At 53.3% G+C, this 11,881-nt stretch overlaps 1 protein-coding gene across 2 annotated transcripts in view; it reads left to right on the forward strand.

Annotated features, from left to right (window-relative positions):
• The window catches only part of NRF1 (nuclear respiratory factor 1), a 60,365-nt gene extending 48,772 nt beyond the window's left edge, over window positions 1–11,593 (forward strand). Inside the window, exons 11-12 of one of the 2 annotated variants that reach the window (XM_040063406.2) lie at window positions 2,323–2,373; window positions 10,855–11,593. In XM_040063406.2, the coding sequence (XP_039919340.1) occupies window positions 2,323–2,373; window positions 10,855–11,018 (215 nt within the window). In that variant the 3' untranslated portion in view covers window positions 11,019–11,593. The remainder of the gene's footprint in view (window positions 1–2,322; window positions 2,374–10,854) is intronic. The other variant, XM_058420459.1, reaches the window with a different exon arrangement.
• Window positions 11,594–11,881: the final 288 nt, after the last annotated feature.

Raw genomic sequence — 11,881 nt, forward strand, 5'->3', positions numbered from 1 at the left:
AAAAACCCCCAAGCTTTGTACTCTCAGGCATTAGAGGGGGGCTCTAATTGGTGTGTAAATTGGGACTGCTGCGTTTAAGTGGTGGACACGGAGCTAATGGAAGTGGAATTTTATCGCTGGCCTGAATAGGGGATGTTCAGCTCCTTTGAAGTCGCAGGGATCAGCAGCCAGGGGCGTTCCTGTTCGATCAGCGCCAGCAGTGAGTTTGGTCCCTGGTTGTTTCCCCTTGCTCTGACCCATGGATGAGTTAGGATGTCCTTCTCAGAGGTTCCAAGGTTTTCCATGCGAAAAAAAAGAGAGAAGCTCGAGTTGCACTTCCAAAGAGGAATTGCGTATGAAGTTCGAAGTCCAGCAGAAAATGAAGACTTGGGCTGGGTTTTAGGGTTTCTCTGTGTGTGCGCTGCTGTTAGAGATGTGCTTCCTCACCTGTGGGCCTCCCATCCCAGCCAGAGCAGTCAGCAAATAAAATCCAGGAAGAATTCTCCAGCCACCACAGCTCTCAGGTTTTCCAGCCTGTTCTGTCCGCCTGGGAAGGGACAGGACAGGCTCTTGCACTGCTCCGTTCTCCTCACAAATTTTGTCTGTGCGGGTCCAGGAGCCGCGAATCTCTGCTTTGCACACCCAGGGTGAGACCCACAGGGACAAAACAGCTGGAAATCTCCTTTTTTGGGAAAAGAAACTCATCCCCTCTCCCTGCGCCTGTCGTTGCTTTCTCTTGGTGTGCGAAGGACGCTTCCAAGCCCCAGGCCTGGATGGTTGGGGCGCAAAAGTTCTGTTCCTTCAGTCGCCAGGCCAGAGCCCAAACTTTGTGTTTGGAGCAACAGATGTGCAGGGTTTAAAAGGGAGGAATCTGCCAGAGGCAACAGCATTCCAAGGATAAATACTCTCGGGAGAGCAGAGCGAGGTGGGAACCCATCCCACCTGCCGGGCAGCGGGAGACGATGGCGTACGGAGAAAAAAAAAAAAAAAGGAGGAATGCGGACTGTAAGAACTTGCTCTTTTTACATGAAAAGTTCCACGTCTGAGTCGTGCGTTCGCTGTGATTTATTGCTGACCTGGCTGAGGATGGGCCGGGTCCCACCCGGGGGAGGAGGCTGTGCCAAACGTGTCCCTTGTGCTGTGGAGGACAGGCTGTGGACACCAAAGCCCAGGACACTGCTGCAGGAGGGGTTGTGCTGGTTTGGAGCAGGGATGCTTTTCTAGCTGCATTTGGAGGCTGTGCTTTGAGGAAAAGGGGGGGAAAAAAAATAAAAAATGGAGCCTTCAGGTGCGTTTCCAGCCCCTTCTCCCCTGAGGAAAAAAGCCAAACTTACCTCCTGGTAGCTGGGCAGGACCTAGTGCGAGGCGAGGCTCCAGCAGATCGCTGCAGCTTCCCACATCGAGGCAAAGCTTTAAACACCTTCCCAAGGAATTATCCTCCTCCAAAGGCTCTGCTGGGGGGCTCCTGCCACCTCTGTTGGGTTAAGAGCACAGAATTCCCTGGCACAGAGGCACTGATGGGGCACGGGGGGGAGAGAACCCGTGGCGTTGGACCCGCCGCTTGGCCGTGAATGCGCGCCCTGTTGTGGCAGGGAAGGTTCCTGTGGAGAAAACGGGCGAAAATGCTGGGAAAACGGCTTTTAGATGGAGCCAGGGCCTATCTGGTTACAGCCTGCCTTTCTGCCAGCACAATGGCTGCTTTATGTCTCCATGTGCTCAGCGCTCCGTAGGATGTGCCCGTGTCCGTGCTCGCGTGGGATCCGTCGGCACCGGCCCTGCTGAAACCGGCCAGGCCCTCAGAGCCTTAAAATCGCACGGAGCTCTTCCCAGGCCCCAAGGAGCGCCTGGATTTCATGGAGAGCGCCAGGATACTGTGAACTTCCCAGCCTCGTGCTCGTGGGAGATGTAGAAATTCCGCCTTGGCAGCCGTTTCTGCTCCTCATCCCTCTTCGCCGGGGATCGTGGAGAGCTTTGTCGGAGGTGGCCTGAGCTTCTCGGTGATGGATTTCACTGCTTCGGTGCAGACTTTCCTCCTTGGGCCTCTCGGGGCCAATTAAGCCATCCATCTAAACGTTTGTAAAGTATCTGGAAGTGCCTCTTCCTTACCTCCCGCTTTACCTCCCACTTGCACACACGGCGTTCTGTGCGGAATTAGAAATATTTTAGTTGCTCTGCCTAATACTGGGGTGCTACTCCTGTGTGGGCACTGAATCTTTGCACTCACCCTGTTAACCAAAGGATGCATTTCCTGTGAATACATTAATCACCCCCACTAAACCCCCCCCTCTCCAGCTGCAGTGTTTCCCCTTTTCTCAGCCTTTTACACTTGCATTTCATTGTCAGGCGTCCTAGCAGCAGACTATTGCAAGTGGAGCTTGGCAGAGGGTTCCTCAGGTGAGTGGATTTTTGTGGTGGCAGTTTGGAATGCTGGGGTTTAGCCGGTTTTTGGGCTTTTAGGTCCCTCTTGGTGTTTCCCGGGGTTAAAGGGGCTGTGTCTGTCTGGTTTTCTGTGCCTGGACACGGTTTGGGGTTGAAATGCCTTTGGGATGCGGGGATATCACTCAGGTAGCAAAACGTTCTTGTAAATTTTAGGTGGTGCCCCGCCATGCTTTATGCAATAGCCATTAATTAAAACCTGTGGAAAATACGGGACACTTAAAAGCTGTTTTAAAAAAAAAGCAGGATAAGAATCAGTCTCAGTTCTTCCTCTGGGAGAGCCCCTGGGAATATTAGCAAAACATTTATGGCAAAACCTAGTGGGGATCCCTTTTTGGTGATTGTCCAGAACCTCGTTCCTGGGTTTGACACCTGACTCCTGAGAAGAGGAACGAGGCTGATTTATCCTGAGGTGTTTCCTCTCCCCGCTTCCTGAGAAGCTTGGCACAGATAACCCCTGCCTGCCCCGCGTTTTCTGTCAACGCCCAGCGGACCCTGGGGAAAGCAGAGCCCAGCTGGGGCACGCCTTCGGGGTTTTTCTCTATTTTTATCTGTGTTTCCTGTGGAGATGATTGACCACGATAGACTCCTAATCTTCTCAGGTGTGTCCACGCCAAAGCCAGCTCATCACCGAGGCTTAAACAGGTTATTCTCTAAGCTGGGAGGAAAAAACCTTCCTTCCCACAGGCGGACACATTCCCTGCGCTCTGTCACCTCTCCTGAGTGACAAATCGACTCCGGTTTAAGGTGCCACGCCCCGGAGAGCCAGCACTAGAGGGGCAGGTCTAGGTGAGGACTGAGCTTAAGCGGGGACAGCTTAATTCTGCCTCAGGTGGTGCCCAGGGCCTGTTCTCCAGCTCTGAATTTGCCCCATGGAGGGGAAAGGTGGGGAGCTCAGGTAACCCAAAGCAAAAGGTGCGCGGCCAAACTGCCCCAGGAGGCCAAACTGCCGTTCTGCTTTTCCCAAGCGCCCTTTTCTTGGGAGTTTTTCCATCAAAGAAACGGAAAAACCTGGCATTTCAGATTGTTTCCAATGTTAAACATCATTGCAAGGTTTTGCTTTTTTTCCCCTTCTGGGATTGTCCTCGCTGCAAAGACAGAGGTCCATGGCAGTGAAGGGCACGCTTGTCACCTCTTCTACAGATTGTGGGTCTTTGCTGTGCGGGCGAAGAGTCTGGGCAGCGGGTTGGCTCACTGGGATCTTCCTCTTTCCATGGAAGTGCTGAGGCTCCAGAGGAGATCATTCCTGTAAATCAGGAGTTCCAGCCCTGTGGTTTTTGTCTCAAAGTGCTGCAACCTTAGAAGAAGTCCAAAAACTCCCTAAAAACGAACCTCAAAGCCCCCACAAAAGATCTGGAAGCAATAAGGGAGATTAAGGCAAAGATGTTTCAGGTCTTGGCCAGGCCGTGGCCCTTCCCTCCTCACAGGGAGGAAGAAATTTTGGGAGGAATATCCCAAAGGTGATGGTGCTCCCAGCTAGGGAAGGAAGGTTGGTGCCCGACCGAGATTTGGAGATAAACCTCAGGTTTGGATGTTCAGATTTTATTTAAAACAACGCCTTGTCACAAATTGCCAACATTGTGCCGGGGCTGAGCGAGTGGGAGGAAGAAGGAGCCGTGTAAATGTGGAGTTGCTTCCTTACCAGTCGGCTCCGACGGGAGGTCCTGGATCAACCAGCGGCTTCGTGGGTCACTGAGACAGCAGCTCCTGGTGCCCTGAATGAGCAGAGAAGGAAAACTCCTTGCAGGAGATGCAGAGGAACCAAAGAACCCCACGCTGGATCAGTTAGGCTGGAGAAGATCTCCAAGGTCATCGAGTCCAAGCTGTGCCCCATCCCCACTTTGTCCCGGAGCCCCGAGTGCCACGTCCGGGCATTCCTTGAAAAGCTCGGGAAAGAACGAGTCAATGACAAGGTTAAGCAGGCAAGTGACCCCCAGGGACAAGCCTGAGAGACAAGATGTGACCATGGAGGTGTGGTGGATGCAGGGAAGGAGGCAGGGTTGCATCCCGTGCAGCTGTGGATGGGAATGTTGGATCTCCTCTTCTCAGGAAAAGTCAGGGCTATTATGTAACTTAATTGGCTCAACTTTGATATCAAAGCTTCAGGTGCCTCATTAAATTGTTCTTTATTGGGGTTTTGACCTGAGTAGCTCCTGGAAAGACAGATGATGGCGGATCTTCAATGAGGACCGCAGCTCTTTGCAGATAATTTGGTGGGAAAACCTTCATGTTCTGACCTGACTGGCACCGAGGTTCTGCAGGGAAGAGCTGTGACTTGTGAGCCTGGAAAGTTCTCAGAGCTTAAATCACTTCCTGGGGGTTTTGTGATTTGTCAATAGCACAGAATCCAGACCAGCTGGGGCTGGAAGGGACCAAAGATCATCCTGTTCCAGCCACACCTTCCACCATCCCAGGTTGCTCCAAGCCCCATCCAGCCTGACCTTGGACACCTCCAGGGATGGGGCACTGAGCCATTTCTGACGGGGGAAAAATCCTTCCAATTATCATCCTGAAAGGCGTCAATTAATGCTAATTGACAATGTTAATCACTGATGCTCTTGCAGTTGAGGTGGCAAAAGACGGAGGGCTGAGCCTTCAGTTCGTCTTACCTTTAACCAAGTGTCCGTGTTGAGAGATGTCTTCTGCTCCTCTGTCCCTGCTGAGTGTGGTGGCATTCCTGAAAAGCTTTGATTTCTGAGGCTGCCTTCGGCTGGAATCCCTTCCACGGTGTCGTGTCAGCGCCTCGTGCCTTGAGGGACACGTTTGGTTCTGCAGTTCAGGGTTTGGCAGGGTGACACCTGGCTTTGGGAGCTCCCGTTCCAGCTGCTGTGGCCGGACCTCGGTAGAGAGCTGAAAACACACCCTCGTGCCCACTGAGTGTCCTCTTGCTGCACCTTTGAGGGCCTCTTCAGTCAGAAGGGAGGCGGTCAGGAGGATGTTCTCTTCAAATCTTCACCATACCAAGATCCCAGTCAAAGGAAACGTCTAATGAAAATCGATTGTGGGACAATTTGGTGTCTGTGCTGAGTAACACTTCCGCTGGTGTCCAGAACTGCAGTTGGTGAGGACAGGAATGATCTTTGCTCCAGGATTCTGAAGGACCAGCCCCTTTCCTGAGCCAGCCTTGGTCTTACCTCCTCCAAAACACCTCCAGTGACAGAGACTTTGCTCCAGAGCTTCACCAACCTTATGTTTAGCCGTCATCTGGGATTTTTTTCCCGCCTCCTAAGTGCGGGTTTCCATGCTGCACTTCAAGCTCATGTCTTACCGGGGGGAAAGACAATCAGAAAAGGTGATTATTCCCTACTTACCTGCTTCAACCTTGATGCATTTACACCTGGGAATGCAGACCAAAGCACACCCAGTGCCCTTTCCTTGTGCTGCCCACAGAGGGCAAACATTTCATTTTTTGGAAGCCTTCTGGCTCGATTTTTTTTTTTTTTTTTTTGGGTGTATTAAAATCTACTCATTCTGAACCATTGACGACAATTCTTCCATCACAGCCTTCAGAAGTCGCCCTTGGCTCTGACAGGAGCTGTGGTGATGAGATGGTGTCTGCTGCCCTGTGTGCTGGGGCCCTGCAGTGCATTCCTGAGCACAGGAGTTCCCACCGGATTCCTCAGCCCCTGATGCCTTGGGAAGGCTGACCTGGAACAGAGACTGGACAGAGCTGGAGGATAAAGTAGGGATTTATTGAAAGGTCTTTAGGATCCACCTTGGGCAGGACAAGTGCCTGACCAGGGACACACCCAAGGTGGACCCAAAATGGTCACAAAATGGATGAATGGTCACAAGTTCTCACATTTTTATAAATTTTGGTCCATTTGCACATTGGAGTTTAATTGTCCAATTCCAGCTCCAGGCTGTGAGGTCCCATCCTTCTTGTTCCTCCCTCCAGCCACCCTTGTTTGTGCTTTGGGGCTGAAAGTTGTCCTTGGTGTGCAGCAGGAACAGGATTTGTTTTGTGTCGCTGCTGTCTGCAGAGAGCTGAGTGACGCTGAATGTGAGCTCAGAGCTGCACCCTGGGCAGCACAGAACCTGAAAAACACGGAAGATAAAACTTCAGGCATCACCTCTGGAGGAGGGGAAGGAGAAGGTGCAGGAGTATCTACCACCAAAGGCTTTGGCAGGATGGTGCTCAGCACAGCTCGCTCCGCTTTCCCCTGTGCTGATAGAAACAAAGTCCTCTGGATGAGCTGGACATCAATGTCCCACCCACCCAAACTTCTCCCCTAAAGCCTTTTGGGGTGGTTTAATGGAATCACCTGCAATGTAGGATCAAAACAGGTGTTCTTGTGCTCTTATGCTCCATGCCAGGTGAGATTTCTTTATCAGACATCCCATGAATTTTCACCTCTGAGTCCTGCGTCTCTCTGCTCTCAGGTAGATCCTGACTTACCCTTGCTCTTCCTTATGCTGAAACCTCTTCTCTGCTGAAGCAGCTGGAGTTTCATTCTCTCCTCTGGCCCCTCGCAGTCTGAAATGCAGCTGCAAACATCGTCTGACCCGGCATCGGAGTCCAGCCTCGGAGTAGATCGACTCCGATCCTTTGATTCCACCCCCAAAGCCTTCCGTGGGTCTTCTCCTTCCTCGGCCACCCTCGTGTCCTGCCCATTCCCCCCGTGGCGTCACCGGCCGTGCCAGACCCTCCTTCCTCCCAAAGCCAGCTGATCCTCTGTAGCAGTTCTGGCTTCTTTTTCTCCTTGCCGAGGTCGGGATGAATAATACACGGGAAACGTAGGTTTCGAGTTCGGACTTGGGTGTTTAATTGTTTCTTGCCTATTTACAGACTCACCAGCCTCGAGCTCTAGCTAGCAAGTTAGTGAAACGAGGTAAAATGGAGCACTTCTCTATCTCTGCCAGGTCTTTTCAAAGGCAATCTGTCCCGTTATGAAACGCCACCTAAATTATTTCTATTTTGAACCCAATAATTGCTTGAAGTCTGCAATGCGGACTCCATCAACCAATTACAGAAAGCCACCCGAACCCGTGAAGAAGAAGGAAGAAGAAGGAAGAAGAAGGAAGAAGAAGGAAGAAGAAGGTGAAGGAGGAAGACTCAGACAATGCCCAGAGTTCTCCATCTTAACTCACATGTATTACTATACACTAAAACCCCAAAATCCAAGTTTCCAGAATTCCAACAGTCCTCCACCAAAAAACATCTTTCTCTGGGATGTGGCAGGAGCTGGTGTGAGCACAGATTCCAGTGGGATCCCATTTCCCTGCCTGCCCCGTTCCTCACAGTGCTCCCTGGCCCCGCTCCACTTTCTTTGCAGAAAATGTAAAAAAAAAAAAAAATCCCGAAGACTCAAGAAGTCGGTTTGGGCTTGGTTCGGTTTCTTTTTTTTTTTTTTTTTGTCTAATGGATTTCCTGTTTTTAATACAATTGAAAGGGTCTGAAATCCATGCTTTAGATTAACATATGCCAGCTAGATTAGGGCTAATCAGGGCGCAGGTCTGAGCAGATGCAGCGCGGGGCCAATCCCAGACCTGATTACAGCATCTCAGTGGTTTAATCGTCTCCCTCCCAAGGGCGATCCGCTCTGCTCTAATGCACAGCAGGCTTTCCAGCCCTCTCCTCCTCTGGTTTGTTACCACCCCTGGCAGGAAGGGCCGCCACGTCATCTGCTGAGGCGATTTTCCTTAATCCCGCGCGGAACGGGATCCGCGCGGCGCCGTCTCTCACGGACGCTTCCCCGCGCTCCCGGAGGCGGCCGAGCCTTGTCTGAATCAATTCGCCCTTCCCAAATTACCCCCCTTTTTGGGCGGCCAGGGCTCACCGGCGCCCGGTTTTGGCACGTTTGGGTTGTGGCTTGAGCGTGGTGGTGGTGGCGGCTCCGCTCCTCGGGCTGTCCGTGTGTCGTTTGATCTCCTCTGGGTTAACAACCCAAAGGGCTTTAGTTGTCTTCTTGGTCTGGAGCGGTGATTTGGGGTGCATCCCAGGCCAGAGCTGGAGCTCTGGCCTAAACTGGGATGTGCTGTGCTCTCCCGAGGGGTGTGCTCGGAGATTTCCTACAGCAGGGCTGAGCCTGAGCTCTCCTTCCTCGTTTATTCCCTGCGCTGAAATTCCCACTGACCAGAGAGCGCCCTGGGAGCTGGGAGCCTCCTCCTGGCTCCCTTCCTGGCAGCCCGTGCCCAACAACCGACCAGGGAACCCATTCCTCGGCTGGGCTTGGGGAATGCGACCCCTCAGGCTGGGGATGGATCAGGAAACTTCCCAGCCCGCGGAGCGCTTTGGGGATGGGACGCTGGAGGAGCGCCGGGGTCACCCACCTGCTCGGCACGATTAGCTCCTAAGCTTTCCTGTCTGCACGGAGAGTTATCCGAGGACACGGAGCCGCCTCCGTTATCAAACGAGCGCCCTTGGCGGGGCAGAGCTCCGCTCCCTGCTCCTCGACCCCAAGGGATTGCGCTGCTTTTTCGGGAAAGAGGAGCCTGGTGTCGTGGTGGGGCTGGCCATCCATCCCGTGCTGCTGCTGCTGGGAGGATTTGTTGACCTCAAAAAACTGAGGGTTTTTTCCCCCAGCAGAGGTGTGGGTAGCTTCTGAAACGTCTACATGACCTCGCTTATCCGAATGCCCCTTGGCCAAGCCGAAGGTGGAGGTGGGCACTGGGATAATACCGGAGTAAACGATGGAGTTTCTCCTCCCAGCCTGCAGGATTTGCCGTTCCCCTCCCCTGCCCAGCTCTGTCGAGCGCTCCTCGCTGGTTTTTTCCCACCTCTTCCCGCCGTCCACACCATGGTGACGCTCAGGGGCCTCCTGGCTTTGTTGTCACCTTGGCTGCTGTTTCCTGGCTCACCAGGACTCGCCTTTGGCACTGAGGCGTTTTCCTCCCGGCCCGAAGCTTTGCCAGCTCCATCCTCAGCCTGGAGCCGTCCGATCCATCCCTGCAGCTGGATCAGCCTTGGGAAAAGCTCTTTCTGCTTTGCTGGACCCATCCATGACTGGGGAAGGGCTGGGAAAGGGGGATTGCTTTCCTTTCTCTGTTTTACGTGGGAGAGCCTGGGGCCAGTGCCTGGAGCGAGTTTGGCTTGGCCAATTTTTTGTAGGTCCCACGGTGCCCTTTCCCCGTGAGGGGAGAAGGACCTGGCTGGGCTGGAGAGGGAGCAGGAGGAAGGGAATTGTGTTGGATGGGGGCCGTAAGGGATGCACAGCAATGGGATCCTCTCGGGTGCCGCCGGTGGGGAGTTGTTCGAGTGACCTGCGGAGTTACAGGGGATGGGAGAGGCCGAGTTCATCCCTTCCTCGGCCCCACGGTTCCCAGTTCGGGGCATAGCAGGTGGAAAAGGCCTGTAAGGAGTGTGTTCCTCCTCAGTGGGTGATCCCTGATGGGCTCTGGGGAGGGTGGGAGCAATCCCTGCCTACAGGAAAACTCGGTTTTGGCTGAGCGGGTCCCTGCTGGACCATCCCAAAACGTGGCTGGGTTGGGTTCCTCCTCCAGAAACGATGCTCTTTCTTTCCTCCTCATCCTTATTCCCTCCCTGCAGCCGCACAGCCCCGGAGGTGTGGGCCCCAAGGTGCTGCCACCCATCTCAGCCCCATCCCATCCCAGTTCCCATCCTATCCCAGTTCCCATCCCATCCCATCCCATCCCAGTTCCCATCCCATTCCTGTCCCATCCCATCCCATCCCATCCCATCCCATCCCATCCCATCCCATCCCATCCCATCCCATCCCATCCCATTCCCATCCCATCCCATCCCATCCCATCCCATCCCATCCCATCCCATCCCATCCCATCCCATCCCATCCCATTCCCATCCCATCCCATCCCATCCCATCCCATCCCATCCCATCCCATCCCATCCCATCCCATCCCCGTTCCCATCCCGTTGGCTCTCACGGAGAGCAGATCCAGCCCAGCCAGGCCACGAGGCGCCGATCACAGCTGGGTGGGAGCCACCGTCCTTCCTGACCGCTGGTTTTCATGGAGAGAATCCTTGGAAGGGTGATTGGGTGGGAAGGAACTTTCCAGTTCTAACCCAGGCCGTGGGCAGGGACACCTCCCACTGTCCCAGATTGCTCCAAGCCCTGTCCAGCCTTGGACATTCCAGGGATCCTCTGACAATTCCAGCCCAGGCAGGAATTCCTTCCCAAGATCCCATCCAGCCCTGCCCTCTGGCACTGGGAGCCATTCCCTGTGTCCTGTCCCTCCAGGCCTTGTCCCCAGCCCCTCTGCAGCTCTCCTGGAGCCCCTTCGGGCCCTGGAATGTTCTGGAAGCTCTCCCTGGATCCTTCCCTTCTCCAGGGGAACATTCCCAGCTCTCCCAACCTGCCTCCAGAGCAGAGAGCGGCTCCGGGTCCTCCTCTGGATTTGCTCCAGCACCTCCAGCTCCTCACGGAGTTGCATCCCCCTCCCCATAAAAAAAAGAAACCCCGCGTTGAGGACACCTGATTGCCGCCCCTCCCTCACGCCGTGTCCCCGGTGTTCCCGCAGGCCTCGTGCAGATCCCGGTGAGCATGTACCAGACGGTGGTGACCAGCCTGGCCCAAGGCAACGGCCCCGTGCAGGTGGCGATGGCGCCGGTGACCACCAGGATAGCGGACACGGCCGTCACCATGGACGGGCAGGCGGTGGAGGTGGTCACCCTGGATCAGTGACGGCGTCCCGGCGCTCCTCCTCCTCCTCCTCCTCGTCGTTATTTTCTTTTTTAATTATTGTTCGTTTTGGTTGGTTTTTTTTTTTGGTTTTTTTTTTAAATGCCTCTCCAGAGATGCAATCAGGTGGCACTCGAGTCTTCTCCCGGGCTTTGGAAACGGAAAAGGTTTTGTCAATTTTTTTTTTTTTTTTCTTTCTTTTTTTTTGGTGAAACGAGGGAAATGGAAAGCACAACGCGAAACGGAAGAAATCCTGGCGGAGGATGCGTGTGAAGTGCATTTTTCCAGCGCCGCTCTGCTCTCGGAGGAGCCAGAAGCCAAATTGTGACGGGACTTTTGATTCCGAGGAGGTTGAAAAGAAAATAATTATATTAAAAAAAAAAAAAAAAAAAAAAAATAAAGCCACCCTTTGTGCCCCGTTTTCCCCCCCTTGTGGGATGGAGCAGGAAGAGGATGGGGTGTGGCAGCACGGACACCCTCGGCCAGCACCGACCTCGACAGCAAATTAGGTATCGAAAGATTTTAAAATGGACTTTTATATTCCAAAAAAACAGAAAAACCCGCCCCGGAAGAAAACACAGAACAACGAAAAAAACCCCAATAAACCACAAAAGAGAAAAAAACACACCAAAAAAAAAAGTTTGGGGGGAAAAAAAAAAAAAGACTCCTCTCCTGGGAAGAAGAAGAAGAAAAGAAAAGAAAAAAAAAAAAAAATAAAAAAGGAAAAAAAAATTAAAAAAAATAAATAAAAATAAAACGCATGTGTGACTGCAGGGGGGTGGATGGAGACCTCCCCGAGGGATGATGCTCTTCTCTTCCAGGAGCCAGCCGGAGGATCCGCGCCCCGCCCGGCTCCCCTTGGTGCA

The sequence above is a fragment of the Hirundo rustica genome, chromosome 4 (genome assembly GCF_015227805.2).
Source record: "Hirundo rustica isolate bHirRus1 chromosome 4, bHirRus1.pri.v3, whole genome shotgun sequence".
NCBI classification, from domain to species: Eukaryota; Metazoa; Chordata; class Aves; order Passeriformes; family Hirundinidae; genus Hirundo; species Hirundo rustica.